Genomic DNA, 20502 nt, shown 5'->3' on the forward strand with positions numbered 1-20502 from the left:
GGTAAAAGCTAGAGTGGCAAATACAAGGAAATCAAAACATTACAGGTATATGCTGAAAAGCCTGTGCAATGGTCAGAGGCAAGTGTGAGGCTCTGGCTTCATCTTGAGACAAAAATATTTCCATTTACCTTATGTTTAACCTTTTCCCTAATAATTATTCTGAGCATGCACAAGTGAGAAGCAGCTCATAATGAGAATATGCCTACAGTCTACCAACTTAAAGAGCCCCTCGTGCTTATCGAACACACCCTCCACTGTCTACGGAGGCTGCTCACAGCATATCAACAAGTTAAAGTCAAGTCCTTGTCTTGTTTTAAGTCCTTGTCTTCAAAAATCTGTTTTATGGCCTGGGATTAGGACAAATAAAATGTCATTTCAAAGTCCATCAAGAAGTCCTCAGTCACAAAAAGGCTCTACCAAAGCCCTGAATTTGCACAAGAGCTACAGCGGGATGCTTTCCCTTACCCCAGGTCAGGACCCCCTGGGCTTCAGCCCAGTTTTCTCCTGCTGTCATCCCATCTTTTCCTGGCACTACTCCTCTGCCCCCTGGCCTGACAATAGCATCACATCGCATTAAAAGCTTTGTCAAGTTCACGATGGTATTGCCTGACTAAGTCACATCTACGTTTAATTACACTTGTTAAAAGCTCGTCCTTTTTGTGTGCGTTTCAGAGACTTCAAGATACAATAGACATGGTTATCTATTCACAAAATGCGATATTATTCCAGGTAGGATTGAAGGATTTGTACATCCAAAAATCAAGCTTAAAAGGTGTTTCATTTGACAGCAGCAGGGGAGCTGCTCTCCCCTTCCATATTAGGAGAGCTACATTGTCTGTAACCTACACAACATTAAGCACCAGTGTTAGAAGCTGGTATTCCCCACAGCAAGATATTTAAAGTCTGTATCCCATAACAGACACCCCCAGTATATTCAGAGTACCTTAATTGCACCGGTTAATTCATAGGAGGAGAAGTATTCAAAATTAAACAGCTGGCTAATGAAATACGCTCTGTCTTACTGCTGTTAAGATAGACTTACTGCAACCAGAAACTTGTATTTTTGAAAAAATGAGATCCAGAAGCTGGAAGAAAAGACAACCCACGGAAAACTGGAGATAATTATGATAGGTGACAGGGCACTGAAGGTCTTAACTTTTGAAGGTTAACTGGAAATTCACTGGACTCATAGCTGGAGGTGAGCTATTCTCAACTAATTTAGTTTCGAATTACCTTAAAAGCAGTCAATCAGTTGCAATCCAATCTTTAAAACATAAGAAACCAAAAAAAAAAAAAACAAACCCAGAGAGGATAGGAAAACTTTTTTTTTAAATGAAAGAAGAAAAAAAGTTAAATATTTGACAAAAAAAGGCAAAACAAAGTCAATTGCCTGTTGAGTAAGAGAAGAGGCATTTGCTGAATTCAGACATGAAGGTACAGATCAGTCTAATGATCTGAGGACATTATTACAGAAGTAAGGATTTGCTTCTTTGAAAAGATTATTGATTCAGGAAAGGGTAGCTTATGAGACAGAGTTGCTTGTGGATATGCTGCTCTTTGATATTCTGCAAACCAATTCGACAGAAAGAACCAATATTTATTCTGATTTGTTGTCAAGATCAATGAGAGTGAAGATATTTATTTCTAAAGAAATCTCCTAAGCAATAACATCTTTTACTAGATGACTGTGATGAGGAAGTGACCTGCAGTTTGACTACTCCGGCTTTTTTTCCCCCCCTTTAAATGCTCTTTTATTTTTAAATTCAATAGTTTTCCTGTTTCACATTGAAGAATGCCTGCAGTGATCTATTCTCCAGCAATATCCACAGCACTCATGCTGAAGAATTTCACAGGCCAATGCATCTATCATTTTTCTTTGCAGATCCACTCAGTATCATGAAGAATTCAAAACTCTTACATTTTTACACCACTTGTGATTCCAAAAAGAACTAGATGAAGTATTTCAACATGCAAGCTACATTGTACATGTACCATTTTGTTGTCCTTCAAGAAAACAAACCAAATGGGATTGCATGAAATAGTTCTTCAAATCTAATATTAAATCTCAGAACTCTCAGCCATCTGAATGAAGATATTTAAAAAACTTAGTTCTCCACAAGAAACTAAGGTTTCAGTCAACATTAACTCTGAAGTTCTCCCCAGCTACTTTGGTTTCTCATATTTAAAGTCCAATAACTGTACAATAACTATCTAATGATGTTTTTAGTGTCACCTTAGATAGACGAAGTAATGCAGGAACATCAGATATGCGTCATATTTTCACAATTATTTTTGTAATCACAACTGCAGTCTTAGCAACTTCTAAACTAGTTGAGGATTTGTTATATGCTCCATTTAGGCTGTTTTAGAAATTGTTCCTACTTCCAACTATCTTTTCCAAATATTTAACTAAATAAGCTCCTGTTAATATTAAAATAAATGTATTGATTTTGTCACGGTTATGGAAATTAGTTCATTTTTCATCTTTTTGTTTGGAAAGAAGTTGTTTGAATACAAAAATTGCTGTCAAACAGTTTAATTGTTCATTTTTCTGCAAAACTGAAGATGAAGACAGCTGATCGGACTGCTTGCTCATGCTTCCTCGCAACGCTGCTGCTGTTCAGCAGCTGTTTATCCTGAGCTCTATCCCACTTGCACATTAAAAAAAGTCTTGCCTCATTACACTGGATTTCTGCAGTGTCCCTCTCATATTGAAACTTCTCAGCCTCAGATTTGTTCTCAACTCATGACTGTAGAATAACTGAGGTGTTGTTATTCAAGCATCTCCCCAGCAACATCTAGAGGTGCAAATAACGGTTATTTTCATGAAAGAGAAAGCCTGTTAAAGAGAGCCTGACTGAAATAGATCAACAAGTGCTTTTAAGCAGTGAGAAAAACAAATTTCTGAGAGCTGTAGACAGCTTCCGCTGCCTTCATGACTGTAAGGAATATTTAATAACAACTTTTGTCCCTTGTACAGGATTTATTTTTCTTCCCTTACTGCTTGCTTCCTGCTTATTGAGCGTGACGCCAATGAGTTCCACATCAGTAGGAAAAGTTTTAAGGCAGGGCAGTATTTAATGCAACAATACTAACTCTATATGACGTAGCAATGAAATGCTTCATTTATCCTCATTCGAAGGGAATCTATAAGAGTCCTGGAAACTACCACCTTCACTTACTGTTATTTTCTATATGCAGCATAAGCATGAGGTGCCATACCACATCATAAAAGCTAGGAAGAACATGTGTTTTATCACTTTTAATCTTTTCAGCTGATTTACTGTTTCATGTTAACGTCACTAAGCACAAAAATACACTCTACTCACCAAACAAATTGCTTGAATGTCCTTGCTTAGATATGGGTTTCAGTTCATTTAATCCCCAAGCGTAACGCTTATAATTATCCCAGGCATGTTTCATCATCTGTAGGGAAATGAAAGCAGGATTTTAATGTTGATTTAGCAAGAAGCCACAGCAAACACTAACTTGAGAATATACTCAATATTAAACATATTTAATTCAGTGCTTAATTAAACATGTCGAATGCACTAGAACTAAGAAATATTTTACAGAAAACTAACCATAGCACTGTTTTGCATATGGTTACGGTAAGAATTCTGTGTCTGACCATACAGAGCCCACCTCTACTGCTATTTGCATGCTTATAAGGGAATCACAAAAATAAAAAATAACTAGTTTTTAGGAAAGAAATGCATCATGTTATATATTAATTTACGTAGGATTTTTTTTCCCTAAAACCTTTCCACTGAAACTAATAGACGTAATTATTGCTTTAAGAAGTCAAAAGTTTATTCTCCCAGAGCAGGAATTTTTTTTTTTTTTTAAGGTCTCAAGTAGGAACAGCTCACAGTAATCTTTAGTGCCTGGCAGAGTGTCGTGCATAAAATCAGCTTATTCAAGCCCAATACAGCTAATAACAGAAGGAGGAAGCTAGAACGGGTAGACAAAACATCTAGGAGAAAACATGAAGTCTATGCCCTATTTCCCCCCCCCACCTTTTTTTTTGGAAGTTGTTATGATACCATCTTCCACGACGATAAATGCTACTGTACGCATCATTAGCTACTTCCAGGTGTCATTTTGCAGAAACAGTCCAGAACTTTTACAGCTGAACATATAACTACCAAAAACGCATTTTCCATAGAGAGGTGCACCACAGAGACATTCACAGAAGACCTTCACATTAGAAGTCGGCAGCAGATGGACTGAATGCATCTCAAGGACATTTTGCACTTTCCCCAATGGTTATTACTCAGACCTATCCCAAATCATGCTTTTTGGGCAGGGAGGTTCACCAACACTGCCTTTAAACCCTGCTCGGGAGCAGCCTTCTTTAGGGGTCAGCAGAAGGAGCCTGACTTTACACAACAGCAGGAACAACGCGTCCTCGACCTCTCTGCTCCTTCCTTCCAAGAGGCAGAGCGAGGTGAGGAACGCCAGGGGTCATAGGAACGCAAGGGGTCATCTTCAAGACACCAAGTGACAGTTTCAGACCTTCACAAAGACGCTGCTCCAGGCTATCAGCTGACAACGCTGCGCTGCCCTTGCTTTCAGTTCTCTCCTTGAGGCCATGCGTGTCAACGATAATTTTGTTAAATAGCAGCTATAATCCCAAATTTAAAAGCAACAGCTTTGGGGCATGCTGATAATAGTAATCCTGCACTGTTTTCCTTCTTCCTTCCTTTGACATGATTCTTCTATGTAACTGAGCAATTAAAGATCTGCATTATGCCAGTCTCATAAATGACAACAGATCTTTTAGAATAATGCAACACTTGTGGGAATAAGTGTTTCTTTCCTATTTATAGGAGCCAAAACGTGTATCTATCCTGCAGAAAAATTCAGAGACCTTGATTTACTCTAGAACCTTTACAGGCTCAATTTCACCAATGCAAGAATTTAACATACGACCACTATTTTCATCCAGAAGGTTAGTCAGGTGTCAGTTCTCAGCTGAAAGAGAGTAAGAGGTTGTGTGGCAATGCTGGCAAGCCGCAGGTGGCACTGATACAGCGGAGGGCAGGAGCAGCGTCCCTTGCTTGACCTTGTTCTGAAATGACTTACAAGGCCTCAAAGAATCGGGCATTTGTTCCTCAACCTAGAGCTGGTAACAGGAAGTTAAGTAATAGACTTCATGTCTATGTGGCATTCCCTGGCTACAGGGATGAAGTTCATATTAAATTGATCACTTCGGCACAGCACAAAGCTAAATGATTTTCAAATTTACTAATTAATTTTCCAGCTATTTTGCATATTATATAAGATTTATTCTACCCTTCAGTCATGTGCCAGACCCATAGGTTCCACTTTAGATATTAAAGCACGCGTTCTCAAAGATTTTAGCCATGCTAAATCCTGACCTGCCATTTTTTATGCTTTGTCAAAGTCTATTTTCCTCCAAATTACATATTTTTTTAATAGTTAATAATAATTTAGAAACACCACACAGAAGGGCTATCTTGGTTTTTTAAGATCAAAGTTGTAATTAAGCGATCTGAATCAAAGTGCCTACAGATACTGTTTCATAACAAAACTAGAGCCATTCAATCCAGTATTGCCACAGTCCCACCCATCTTCCCTCCTTTTCTCCTAGCATATCCATGCTCCTTCTCTTGCACCAGGCATCTGCTGATCATCTGTCCCCATATCAAGTAACTGCAGGGAGTAGAAATTTCTGCAAATTAAATTTTTTTGTTCAGGGTCATTTTTCTCCCGTCTTGCTCCCCGAGTCAGACTGCTGTATGATGAGTATCAGAGTTAGCGAAAAGGAAAGACGGGAATGGGCTCAAAATCCAATTCAGTTCAGTCAAAACAGGCACAAAGGGCATGACATTACAAGATGTCCCACATGTACTCAGTTGCCTTTAGTTCTTCCAGCCAATTTACATTTTTATCGTATTGCATTGTAAGTGAAGATGTTACTCTTAACAGAAACGCTTCAATTACCTTATTGTTAGTCAATCCCTAGGCAGCAAGAGAGGAAGCTAACCCAGACAGTAGACACTATCTTCTAATAATAATTATTATTACATATTAACGAATAGCAACTCTTTTTTTTTTTTCCAGCTGACCTCCCATTTTGCTCCTGTGACTCAGCAGGTAGCTTGGACTAACCACTTGATAGGATATTATAACACATGAATCCAAGAAGCTAAACAAACACACAGAAACAGTGATGGGGGGGCAACCCTCCAGTCCCCTCCCATTAAGCACTTCCCTGAAAATAGAATCTACCAACCGAAAGCTCTAATTCAAGTTTTTTAGCTAAACAAATATTTAATTTAGAACTCTTTAAGAGAGTCTAGATTTAGATAAAACACCAAGCTTAGTAAGTACATTTCGTCAGGAAGGAAATGCACCTTCAGCATGTTCTGGCTTTAGACTTTCAGAGATTATGGACATAACAATAAGAGCAAAATAGAAGCCCTCTAGTGTTTCAGGAAGGCAGGAATTACTTCAGCTAAACAGGAACGCATATGTCTATTTAGCAAAAGGTTACTAGAATTCAATGTTACTGTATTTACTCTGTGAAGAGCCCACAGATACAAGTAGGCTAAAAATCATTTTAATTAACACTGCTTGGCAAGTGAGTCACAGTTTGTGCTTCTAACTTAGCAAGAAGTCTTATTTGTTAGAATTCAAAACCAGAAGAGCTCCATATGATTTTCTATCTCTCAAATTTATTGTTCTGTACTAAATTCCCCACTGAAATGAACTTGCTAGTTGTTAATAGCTTTATTTTCCACCTAAGCATGAAAAAGTTCTAAAATTCTGAGCAACAATTTGAACAGATCCAAGTTAGAGATAATTAAGCCTTTGCCTCAAACTCCTAGCGCTAGAAGTTTAGGAATCAATTTTAACAGTTACGTGGATAAATCCATCTTTCCTCTGAATCTTCACCATTCTGTTGGCATGAGACTTCCCCAACTCAGTATCTCCAGACATTTTTAATTCACTAATGAGGCCCTTTTGATCACTTTCTGACCACTTGCACAAATACTGTTGATTGCTAGAGTTTTCTGAATAAGTTTCACCTTTACCAAGAACATCCATATTACTCTTATCTTCTGAAGCACTAACACAGTGTTCTGAGGGTGACACATAAGCTGTGTGAAATATACAAAATACAAACCTATTCCGACAGGAATACCCAAGATTTCAAGTTTGAAACATTGCCAGAAAATGAGACCAATGCTGAATCAGCACAGTAACAGTGGTACTGAGATGCAAACCTCTGCAACACCAGCTGGAGTGAAAATAATAAGATATTAATAAGAGCTATTTTCAGGAGTTAGATAAAAGCTGGGGAGACATCAAAGAGGATGTCAGGAAAAAGAATTCAAGCAGATTTTAGAAATGGGATATTAAAGTTAAAAAAACAAAACAAAACAAAACCACACCACCTCAGACAGACCGGGAAGTAGTATCATCCACCTCTTCAACAGAGTCACTTAAACCATGCCAACACAAGAGACAAAGAGGACTCAAATTGTACTGGAAGCCTAACAGAGTAAGACAGACAACTTAAAAAAGAAAACCACCTTAAGAAAATACGTTTATCTAATCTTTTACTCAACTTTATTTACTTTAAATAACCTTCTCCTTAGCCCACATTGAACCTTTTTACAAGTTCAAGGTAGTCTCACCTGTTAAACTGTTGCTTACCAGAACTCCCTGCTTACTCAGTCCAGCTTCCCTGAATCTTCCCTCCCTCCCGTTGCTGTAACTAAAGCTTCATTCTTTTACAGCATCAGTGAGGGAAAGGAAGGAAGTCCCTAGAGGTAGTAAAAAAACCTCTAGACATATTCCACTTAAACTTTCCTCCCATACAAAGCAGCTAGCATGGTTGATGACTCCCATATGGCATCTTCAGCACTAGAAGTTTGTCACCACAACACAACCCCCAGCTAGTTTCTTTGCTCTGACTGCAATATTACATCAACCATTAGCAAAAACTCAAGTTTTAAGAAGAGAAACAGACTTATTTCCATTTGCATTGCTATTAATCAACAACTGAATCTCAGAAGAGACACGAGAAAACAACTATTCTCAACTGTTTTCACAGTCTCCAAACTCCAACACAGCTGAGAATCTTCACAACTGCTGCAGATTTCTGGAAAGTGATCAAACAGGATCTTTCTATGAAAAACTGTACAATCACCTTAAGCTGATTCAATAGCAGGCTTTTCATAAAATCATGCTGTATATATAAGAGGTCTTTTCCATAAGCTGTTATGGAAACTACAGTTTCTTACAATGAGTGCTTTTTGGCAGTTGGGTTTTTTTTTTTTTTTTTGAAGTTATCAAAAGTACTACATTTGCGTTTCGCTATATTTCACTTCATAGCGGCATTTAGCATGCTATTGCATTTCTGAAGATTTAAGAGTTATTCATTGAGTTTCTTGATGTCATCTTGAAAAAATCTGCATCTTAGAGACCTGAAGTAATAGGCGGATTTTTCTCTAGATCTCAACAGATAGCACTTTTTTAGCATTAGGAAGTACAGTAACATTGTGAAATCATTTGCCAATATCCTTTGTTTCAGAGTATGACTTTTGCTACTTTTGTCATTATGTGCTATTACTATTTTGATAGTACTTTAAACTTGTTGTTTCAACCTTTTCTTGCACACCTGCTGGTAGTCCTATCAAATTCCATGCCCTTCCATCTGGAACTGTTTCAATTACTGATAACAGGTTTTTAAAAAATCTGATTTTTAAAGTAATTTAAAACTATTTGCATCTTTCTATCCTGCTCAGACTTGCTCTATAGTGTCAATTCTAGGAAAAGATGTAGGGTGTTCTATTGTAGTTCCTATTTTGCTAATTAGAACATAAGTCTGTCTAAGCAGACTGGTATTTATGACTACGGAATAATACACGTCTGGTTTTTTTTAAAAGCTACTTTGTGCCTACTAACATTAGGTTTTAAGTGATCCATTACAAAACAAAGACTCAAAGCTAACTTCTTAACTGAAGACCAAGATTTACTAGAAAATCAGATAAACAAATCAAAGCGTTAGTTTATATTCAGACCTTGTTTTCTACAGGTAGAACTGTATCTAGAGTTTCACTTTAAATTAAAAATCAGCACCTATAATCAATGGAATTTTACCCTAAGCTCTACATTTTTATTTATTTATTTTTTTATTCCAGAAACAAAGCTGCAAAAATCTCAAATATCCCAAGAAGGTTCATCTCGGTAGACGTTGCTTACATTTCGCCTTGAATCTTACAGACAAAGGCATCTTACAGACAGTGTATTCCATTCTTCTACTGGCATCAAAGAGTTGTTTTTCTTGTAAAACATGTAAAACTAATCCTGCTGCTCTGAAACTTTATATATATAAAGCTCTTATCTGGCAGCAAGAAATTATTGCAGATCAGGAACTTGACAGATTCCTGGTGTTTATAACCTCATTTCCTAATGGCATCATCCTGAGTTAAGTAGTAAGTTACACGTTGTCAATGTTTGTTTAACAGCTACAGCCAAGGTGTCACTGCTTCTAACCTAGCAGATGGATGACAAGCATGCTGCGAAGGCGTTCAGGTTACAGGTCCTGCGAGTACTTTGTGATATGGGTCTTTCACTCCAGCCAAGTAAAGCCCAAAAGGAACCTTTTGTATTAGTCCATGGGCCATTAAAAAAAAAATTCCCAGTTACTGCTTCCCACTAAGCAGCACCTAGAGATTTCAGGAGCACTTAGGTGCTTGTCATTTATTTTTAGGTGTTTCATATTGTCACAGGAATTAAGGACTTAAGAACACAAGCCTTATAAATACTTTTGAAACTTCTACCTACAATATCGGGCATTTCGTACTGTGGATGGGGGAGGATACCCAGAACTCTGAAAATGCCAACAGAGCTAGGTTAGCCAAACGGACTTACAGGATTCTCCATTAAATATTAAATGTGCATATCATAGCATGAAATATTTTATTTGGTTCCATACTTAATGCTCTACATTAAAAGCAGAGATGAGCAAACTCTTGCTGTGCTTCAGGAGTTATCTTACAAATAAGCCATTTCTGGCCCACAAAAAAAAAAAAAAAACCTAAACCCCAAAATCTAAATAACCTTACAGATAAAAAAGGAAGTAGAGAGAAAATAAAAACACTAAGGACCATTGTGATGATTAATTCATCATTTGTATCGCAAAGCTCTTCAAAAATCCTCAAATGGAAACCTTGACAGAAATATTAAGTATTATTCCCACATGTGTTAAGTTACAGATAAGCTTCTGCTCTCCTCACAGTAGCCTGTAAGCTTCTTTAGTAGTGCATTAAACTATCCAACTAATATTTATCACACGCTGTTGTGGGTATCATTTCTAACCAGTGACAGACGTTGCACAGGGCTGCATTCTGTTATACATTTTGAAAGGAACAAACTATTCCCTTAATTACATAACAAGAATTCAAATTAAAAAGTAACTAAAGAGAATGGAAAATTTGCAGTCAAGATATTTTCTACACTTAAATCTATTACTGCATATTTTATGTAATGCACAAGCACACAGGAAAAATAAGACTATTTTGTATTAGAAAATAAAAACAGCTGCCTCGATGCTTCGATATGTCTGCATCAAAAAAAAAAGTTAGGATTTAGTTAATTTGAAAATTATTGTACAACATACCAAGCTACTCAGTGATGATAAAGCTACGTTCTACTCATTTGTCAGGTATCTCTCTCTTGACTAACAGTAAAGGACTTCTAAAGTTATGAAATTAATGAAAAACTGAAGGTACCACAATATCTTACAGTTAGGTTACAAGCCAGAGCTGCCTCTTATTGCTTTACTCTTGCACTGTTCATTTTAGTAGAAGTTGCAGGGTGATAAGGCAGAGAAATTTGAACAAAGATCAGATAGAGTTCACCTCCACATCCATATACTAATACCATTCAGTACAGGATGATAGCTAAGGTCTGCTTCTTACCTGCCGATTGCAATCATACTGAAATAAAAAAAAAACCAAACTATTTTTGTTTGCAAACAAAAATTATTTTTGGTGCAGCATAAGCATCCTAGTTGAGACCCTTTTCCTGACTAAACAAAAACTAGGAAGGCAGGAACACACAACGCTACACAAATTATGAAGAACATAGTCCCTGCGTTTTCTGAAGCCTGAGATCTGGCTAATTTCAACCAAATGAAATCATCATTTTCATGGAAAGGAAAAGCGTCGTTCAAAAATCTTGTCCATATAGTTATTCAAATCTGTTAAAAACAGCCTTCGTCCTACCTTGAACCATCCAAACCTGGGTGAGTAGATCAGTTTTAGCTCAGTTTTAGATTAATTCATTCAACTTCATCTTTCTTTGGACCAATGTACAGAAAGCAAAGTAAATATGAAAGAAAACTATTTTGTTTAAAAATTGAGGGACTTGAATGACGTTTTTGTTTGTTTCTCCCCCCAAGTAAGCTGGGATTTGAATGCATTCTGTAGGCATTTTAAGACTTTTTCCTAAAACTATTTGCCTTGAAAGGGTCAATTAAGTTGGTATCATACTGCTTTTGCCTCCAACTCTCAATTATTAGTGGAGGAACAAATTGCACATTCTCAGTAATTACACTAGTAGAAAAAATGCAAATACAGTATTGAAGTATAGCAGTACATAATGGAGCATAGCTGACGTTAACGCTGAAGATGCTCTATTTTCAGATTGCTTCAGTTTCCATTTACATCTGTGGACATCTACAAGATGGAAACATTGGTTGACTTAAATGGCTCATCAAATAACAATCAAAAGCGCACTCTAAAGAATAAGGAAATGGATCTCACATGGCCGCTATTTTACAATTTAGCAACTGTTGCCAACATCTGCATTTGAGAAAAATTCTGATGCCTAAACTTGTCACTCAAGTTGTTTTTATTTTGCCAAAGCAAAATCCTCTTCAAATACTTAACAGAAAAGTCAGGTGGACACCCTGACATAAAGACAGAAAAACTATTTCCTTATCACAAGTGTAAAAGTTAGATGATGCTTCTTCAAACAAATCTACGATTTCACAAGTTTGATTTGCCCATCACAATTAGAGATAAAAAACAATCCAGAGATACTCACATATTTTTCTAAGGAGAGTCACTGATGGCTAACTTTTAAAGATTCTAATCATGTAGACATTCTACATTAGTGAAACATTCATTAGAAAAAAAAGCATATCACATCATAAGGAAGTGCACAAGTACTCAGGAAAAAATCATTGCTCACTACTGACAATAATCAGAAGGAAAGCTCAAGTAACTGTCACTCAAAATTTAAAAAAAAAGTATTGCAGAATTGTACAAATGAGTAGTTTATTTCTTTGATCTTATGCAGAATTAGAAGCAGTCTTTCAAGTTTGTGCTTAATTTGACTAATATCATAAAAGGGAAAGAAAGACAGAAAAAAACCCAATTTATGGAAATCCTACCCTTACGAAGAACAGTGGCACACACAGACTCATCCCACTTAGTGAGAAAAATTTTTTCCAGGTCTACTTACGATTCGTTGCAGGTTCCAAGAACTCCCAGGACAAACAGTATGAACAACCAGGCTCCTGCAACTGCGTGATACAATCCTGCTTTTGTTCTCATCTTTTTCCTATTGCTCTTTAAACAGTTATTTGATAAGCTTTGCTTCTAATTAGATTATGAATTATTCATGGCAGGGACTGTATCTCCTACACATTTGTTAAGTATCTGGCACTACATAGCTGTGCTGCTACTGAAGTTCCCATTCTCAGCAGCAGTAATGTAAATAAAAAATAAGCACAGTGCTATGCAGTACAACATATCCAGATGAAGTGACTAATATCAAGGTGATTTAAGACAGTGTTTTAGAGTATGATTAAAGTCACACACACAAAACAAAAAAAGACAGAAGAGTGGGCCTAAATAATTTTTTCCTTTAATACAAGCAACCTTACATAAAAGGTTAATAACAGTGTACCAGGAGACTAAAATTACAGGTGCTCCTGTCCATCTCCATAGGCACAAATTTGTTGATAGGATAGTCTGTGATGTCTCTTGGCATGTCACATCAGGGACTTACCTGTCCTGCCGGCATGCACCAGGCTAACCCTCCTATCCTAGCTGACTGAGGCATAACTGTTTCCTGTACCTCTGTATAATTTTTCCTTTACTCAAGGCTGTAAGACTTTGAGCTCCTTTCACCACTATCATTAGCCATCCCTCAGACCAGGAAAACTAAGCAGTGACACCGGTTGTGGCGGCACTAGAGATGGCTCTATGACTGAAATCTACTTTCTCACAATCCTAGCGCAAGGTCCTTCCTAAGCTACCTGGAAGGACATGGTATGAAGCACGCAGTACCCCACTTTACTGTTCTCTTTCTTACATTTTGAGCTTGCAATCATCACTCCTGCTCTTCTTAGTTTTACTTTTTGTAGGCAAAGTCAGGTAAGACCAGGCTTTCATCCACCCCATTACACGGAAATTGTTGGTAAGTTTAGTTCTAACTGAGCAGAGAAGCCTATCCCAGACCTCTTCTTAAACCAAGGAAAACAAAACAAACCACAGAAATTTTCCACGTTCTTATAATTTACAAAGATTCTATATTCGTTCCACAATCTGGCTTCACTAGCAGAATGCGTTTGGGAATTGGGAGTCTTGTGGAAAAACTACAGAAGTTTTAATTGTGCTAGGCAGGCACTGAAGCACAGAATTTCAGATGCATTTTCGTAGCACAATCTTAACATTCTTTCAAAGCAATTATTTTTGAATTTTTTCAGAGAAGTTTGATCTTAAGGAAAAAAATAAACAGTGAGTCATGCATTATCAGTAGATTTGGGACCATCACAGATGTAGTTAAGTAACTAGTAACAGTAAGCAAAAACACAAGATAAATCATTTATAAATATTATATTAGATAGGAGTTAATGAGAGACTTACTAAGCCAGACATTGATGCTGAATTCAAAGTGCCAGGCACTTTGAGCTTTCCAAAATGCTGAGCACTGGAAATAAACACTTTTCCCACCCCTCGAGCAATCAGCTCTTGACAAGAGGCCAGAGCAGACCAGACCATATTAAATCCTTGTCCACTTGCTACTAATTCTCAGCTGTATTTTTTTTCCCTCTTCCCCGTCACTAAATTAATCCTTCCCTTCTGTTACCTCTCCACTGTCCAGTTAAATGCTGATAGTGGAATCAAAAGAAACTGAAGTACTCTGCTCTTATTGTGACCACAGTAAAGTTGCACTTTCAGAAGTCAAAGAGCCTACTCACTGAAAAGTATTTACATAGATTAATCAGATATACCGTTGCTGCGTGGGTCAACAGCTAAGTCCACATCATTATCACTAAGCACAGAAAAGTGTCTTCAGCCTAATAGTCTGAAATTGGAGCAAAAGGGTCGGACTGTTTCTCAGCAGCTGCATACCAGTTGCATAGAAGTTAAAAGCAGATAATATTAATTAATCACCTTTTTTCCTAAACCAAAAAAATCCTCAAAATCAAAAACAAACAAACAAACAAGTAAGGATCATCTTTATCAATGATCTGGGGGAGGCGATGAAGTGCACTCTCATCAGCTTTGCAGGTGACACCAAATTGGGGTGGGTCCAGCCTGAAAGACAGGGATGCTGTTCACAGAGACCTAGACAGGCTGGAGGAATGGACCAACAGGACCTCCATGAACTTCAGCATGGACAAAAAGTCCATAACCCAGCAGTGATGCTGACTGCAGACAGACTGGCCAGGGAGCAGCTCTGCAGGAAGCCTTACAAGACCAGGTACACAGTGAGCTGTGCAGGAGCCAGCAGCACCTGGGCAGCAGCGAGGGCCACCAGCGTCCAGGGCTGTATCAGCTGGGGCACGGCCAGGCCCTCGAGGAAAGGCAGCATCCCCCGTATGCAGCAGCACTTGTTAAACCACATCTCAGTCCTGCGTCTCGGACCCCCCAGTTCAGGAGAGACGTCAATAAACCGGAGCGAGTTTGGTGGGGGCCACCGTGCTGGTGGGGGCTGAAGCCCTGGCCCCATGTGGAGAGGCTGAGGGATGAGGAGTTTTCCAGACCCGATGGGACACAGCCCTGAGCAGTCAGATCTGACCACGCAGCTCAGCTGGCTTGAGCAGGGGCTGCAGCAGAGACCTCCTGGGCTCCCTTCCAGCCGGTTTTATCCCTTGATCCCTCTACATTTCAGTAAAGATCTCACGTTAACCAAAATTTTGCAGGACAAGTATACCAACCTCCCTCTCCCCATACACAATGAGGTGGCAACTCAAATTCCAGTCCAAGATTTTGACCGAGTTTAACAACTCAATTCTAACCTGGGATATTTTAAAGAAAACATTCCAGCCTTCAAAAATATTTAAGAGTATTTTCTATATTGTATAAACTGCTTCAGCGATGCAAAACACTTGTATTATTTCAGTGAGCGAGTTAAGAGCTGTTTACTTAGTGGCTTAGTACAGAAAGATTCAAGGAGAACAATTAAGATAATCAGATCCTAGAGAAATATGGTGAAGGCCCAATGTCATGTATATTCTCATGATTTCTCCTCATTTCACATTTATATATATACTTATGTTGGCTAGGATTGATCAAACAGCTTGCACAGCGCTGCATTTCATTTTAAAATAAAGTTATTTTGAGAGAGATTTTTTTCTGGAGACCATAAACTATCTCTAAGAAATACAGGCTACACTGCAACAAATTTCCTGAGGTGAGAATTTGTTATTGTAAATTAGTCATTACTTTCAGGATGAACACTGAAGTACTGCCACCACCACAACAACAAAAACGCAGATAGGTTATTTTCCTTGAAGAGTTTTACTATACCATTTAAAATTTATACAGTAAACCTAAACGTTAGCATTCTTTATATGCAATTTATTTTTCCTCTTGAAGCATTTATATAATCATCTGGCCTGTGGATCTTGACACAACCAGTGTTTGCAAATGTCCTAAAACACATGACACTCAGATCTTAAGTTTTTGCTTAATTCCACTACCATAATATTATATGCTACAGAACAGTGACCAATTTTCTCAGTTAAGTTAGTTTTCCAATTCACACAAACTTGTCTGCAGGAAAGGAATAAGGCACTTCCCCTCACGCCCAGCCAACGAAATGTGCCTACTGGTATCTCTAATGATTTCCTTCATTCTCGCTGGAGTTAAACGTGACAGCTTGGAAATGACGCTTTTGCAGTGAGAGTGAATCTTTTTCTGGAGGGATGCAATTTAAATACAACTTTAAATTTGTATTTATGTCCTTTAAGTAATGTAATCCTTAGGCAGAACCTCTTTCAATGCTATAAATAGCATATTAAACACCTTACACAATATTTTTCTTATTTATCCAAATGTTCCTCAGCAAGAAGCCTTTATAACGGAGATACCAAATTATAGTCCTGTTGCTATTTCATCAGATCTACACAGATTTGATAAGAGCTGTAGGGCTTGCAGAGAATGTCTATGTTCATGCTATCCTGACAGGCAAAAGAAATCAGACGCACAGAGGTACAAGGAAATGAATGGAAAAATTTAAGACTGATGTGCAATTAATAAAACTAAACTGAATACTAGAGTCCTGTTCTAATTCTCTCCTGTCAGTAGAGGAGGTAGCAGAAATAGAAAGAATTCAGTTATGAGGCATGGGGGTATCTTCCTCAATGGAGGTGCTTAAAAATTGGCTCTACTTATTTGCAAACGAACAAAAAGAGAACGAGATAAAATAATGATATACAGAAAACAAGAGCTTCTCCTAAATGTTTTGTACGAGACAAAAGGAGAAAGTTAAACACATACATGTTTGTTATTGAAAAGAAAGGCAAACACTCAGGAATCATTGCCATAAGATACAGTGGAGGGTAACAGCTTGGCAAGATACCAGATAAATTGGGAGAAAGGATGGTCATTATGGCTCATATTAGCCATCGCATTTCCTAGGTTCTTAACAAAAAATCACTTCAAATGCGCTGTCTGTAATGTAGCTCATACCACGCCAACTTGCACATAGCACGGGGTTATAAAGGGGAGACACCTTCCACTCCACGCATTAGAGACTTATTATTAGAGACTTATTATTAATGGGAAAATATTTCAGCTTTGCTCTGCCATCTAAACCTACCAGTTTCTCAGTGTTTATAGTACCTTACACAAATACAAGCAGTACAGCAAAAAGATACAGAAGACAGGGTGTTCCTCCGTAACACAATGAAATCAAGCAGTGCCATCTGAAATTCCTGTCCATACCTAAGGCAGGAAGGGGGTGGAGGGGAGACAACTGAGAAATAAACAGTCAAAAGACTGCAAACCTTGAAAAAGAGAGGAAGAAGAAAGGATGTCGGCTAGACTGGTTCTCCAGTACTCACTTCCGCTTTCCTTTAATTCGCTTGCCTTTTTCAAAGTTAGGCATGGAAAAATCATACAAGTTTCCCAGATCAGTCCTGTTGATTCCACATTTTATTTCAAGTTTCCCTAAATGAGACTGATCAAAATATTTATTGTATTTATACCTTCAATATAGAAGAAAAAGGCTCTCATTTAAAGCATGATTTGGATAGACTATTTTGGATAGTTTAGGTTGAACTATGGAGTTTGCTGCTGCTGTTCGTAAAGAAAAGTTTTAAAAACAAGCCCAATTACATGGCAAAAATGAAAACAAAATTTCCAAATTGTCATAATAATTTCCCAAAATAATACCTATGTCAATTCACTCTGAGCTACGAGGTGTCTAGTAAACTAGAGCTGGTTGAAAAGTTTCCTGTTAAAACAAACAAACAAAAAACCCCAAACACCACAACTGTCCATGTTTAAAAACAAACAAACAAAATCCCATGCCAACTTCACTCGCTACTTCAGTGGACAAAGCAGGATTTGACAAGTTGCTTCCAGGCAGGCTGACGGGTGAGGGACAGAGTGGGCAGGGAGCTGAGCTTCCCTTGCAGCCTGCTTGACAGGTCCCTGTCAATTTTCATTTCTGGCTTACTGGCTGCCTGTGAGCAAATTTTGTAAACTCTGAAAACTCTATTTTGGGTGAAAGATTTCTGAAAAAAATTAAGTTCTTCTTTTGTCTCACGTTTCCTTCCTAAACTTCAAAGTTTTCTAGCCAGCTCTGGGCTGGACCCCAGCAAACCTTCCCTTCTCCAGAAACCAAGTTCCCTAATCTCCAGTACAAACAGCAGTGGTTATTCCGATATAAGGACTTTAGAAAATCCATAGCAATATTAAGTTTTGGCTATTAAGCCATGTAAACATTGAGGTATAGGGAAACTACATTATTCTGGAATCTTTCCCAAGGCCTGGACACAAATAATTCTAGACTAAAAGACTCTATGCAGAGATACATGCGCAGATGGCCCACCCTGACAGTGGTGCCTCAAACAAGATGATAACGCGAGTAAGCGCAGCACACTACAGATTACCAAGGGGGCAGAGCGTATATGCAGATGGCCCACCCTGACTTGTGGTTCCACTAACAGGACAGCAACATGGGAAAGGGCAGGACATTACAGCTTATAAAAGGGGACTACTAGCTTCACAGCATTTACTAGGACAACCGTATCATCACTATCAAATACAGGCATAAAACCAACAAAACGGAGGCCAATGGGGAAAGGGAAACAGGGGTGAGCTGTTAATTTGGGAAGCGATAACAGTAGTAAAGCAAAAGGACTCAGAAAGGGGGGAAAAAAAAAAAAATCAGGGATGAAAGGAATATAAGGGGAAGGAAATTGTGTGTTCAGGTCTGTTTGGGGCTACCTGCCAAGCAGCCCCGTACCTCATCAATGCAGCTGGGAATGAGACCATAAAATCTGTTGATGCTCTGACCATACTTACACCTGACTTGCACAGTGAGGGGGAAACTCAGTGCTCTTGCTGGCGCCAGCTAGATGGGATGAACCAGACTTCCTGGTATCAAACAAGGTATACGCTGCAACAGATCTTCTCCCATGTTTATAGCTCATTTACTGAGCCTTCAGGTAATAACAATGTATTTTCATTTCAGAAAATGTTAGAAATTTTATCTGTGCCATTCTGAAATAATTTCAGCATCTATCTTTAGGGTGCTTTGTTGTTGTTGTTGTTGTCAAACTCTCTCAAATAGATTTCTCCGAGTATAAGCCAGGTAACAATTATTCCAATTCCCGTACTATCCCTGTCACAGAAGAATGATTGCTAAATGAGTCCAATAAGTTCATCTAATCCATCATCCTATCCCTAACAAAGTTTAGGGACAGGACAAGCAAACAGAAATACTTCCTGTGAATACACTCAGTCTTCAGAGCTTAAGAGTCAGGGAACTTCCAGAGCCAGACACAGTGTCTGTACGATTAGTAATCCCCAGCAGTGTTTTCTTCTACAAAATTATCCTGCTGTTTCTTGAAGTCACGCAAATTTTTAGTATTAACAACATCCTGCAGCAAAGGCTTCACAGCTTAACAACGTATTGTGTAAAGAACTGTTTGTTCTGATTTTGTCACCCAGTAGTTTCTTTAGACGTGCCCTACAGTGGATAAAGAGGAACATCTCTCAGATTACACTTAAATAACACCTCTAAATCCACCATAAAAATTGATTTCTAATTAATACCTCTTTCTCCCAATTTTATAACTTACCTGGAAGATCCTGAATCCTACTTAATCTGACAATTTTGAAACAAAGTGTGCTTTTACTATGTCTTCTGGTAGTCATTTTTGTACTGGAGAACAGACTGACTTTCAGAGATGTGTAAACCAGCTTCTTCCTAATCACGTACTATTTGTGTTTTATAAGCAGCTAAAGTGCTTTAAATCTGCCTTATTTCTTGCAAACTAAAATGGAGAGATGCTTCTGACCTTTTCTGTAATGCTTCATGAGGTCTATTGATAAAAGCCAATTGCATCAAATAGCAAATTGCTTCAAATAACTAAATGTTATTGTGGCATCTGGTTTTTACACACTGTTCATGACTAGCACCCTTTTTGTTACAGTAACATACAGATTACCAGGTGTATGATCTCACTATCTCCATACACATACTCATCTCAAAGAATGAAACTATAGAAATCTAGAGATCAAACTATAGAAATCTAGAGCTTTTAACTTTTAGGGATTCACATATATAATGCTTAACATACTAAAGTAACATGCCCTAGAGAGGACACTTTAGGACAAGAGAGGCTTTAGTCCTTCTAAGATATTGTCTCCCCAGAGCTATACAAAGCTTCCCTGTTGAGCATAAAAAGGGGAAGCCTGAACATACAAGCTATTTAGACTGCTTCTTAGAGTCTTCCTAAAACTGTAATGTTTCATTACTAGAAATTTTTTTGATAACTTCTTGCCTCAAAAATGAAAAAGGAAGTAGTAGTTACTATTAGAGCATTTACTGCGTTTTCGCGCTTGCGTGAAAACGTAAAGTATTTCATTCTTCTCTCCCAAATTCATTCACTTGAACTAGACATTTCATTTCTTCCAAATACTTCTCTGCTACTATGTTTAGAACTCTTAACAGGGCAAAGTTATTTTGGTTTCTAACACCAAAAAC

The 20502-nt window shown here is 38.0% G+C and overlaps 1 protein-coding gene across 1 annotated transcript in view; it reads right to left on the minus strand.

Moving 5' to 3' along the window:
• The window catches only part of MAN1A1 (mannosidase alpha class 1A member 1), a 145611-nt gene that overhangs the window by 106094 nt on the left and 19015 nt on the right, over window positions 1-20502 (minus strand). Inside the window, exon 2 of the mRNA XM_068938155.1 lies at window positions 3330-3426. Coding sequence (XP_068794256.1) covers window positions 3330-3426 — 97 coding nt within the window. The remainder of the gene's footprint in view (window positions 1-3329; window positions 3427-20502) is intronic.

Source organism: Struthio camelus, chromosome 3 (assembly GCF_040807025.1).
Source record: "Struthio camelus isolate bStrCam1 chromosome 3, bStrCam1.hap1, whole genome shotgun sequence".
Classification (NCBI taxonomy): Eukaryota; Metazoa; Chordata; class Aves; order Struthioniformes; family Struthionidae; genus Struthio; species Struthio camelus.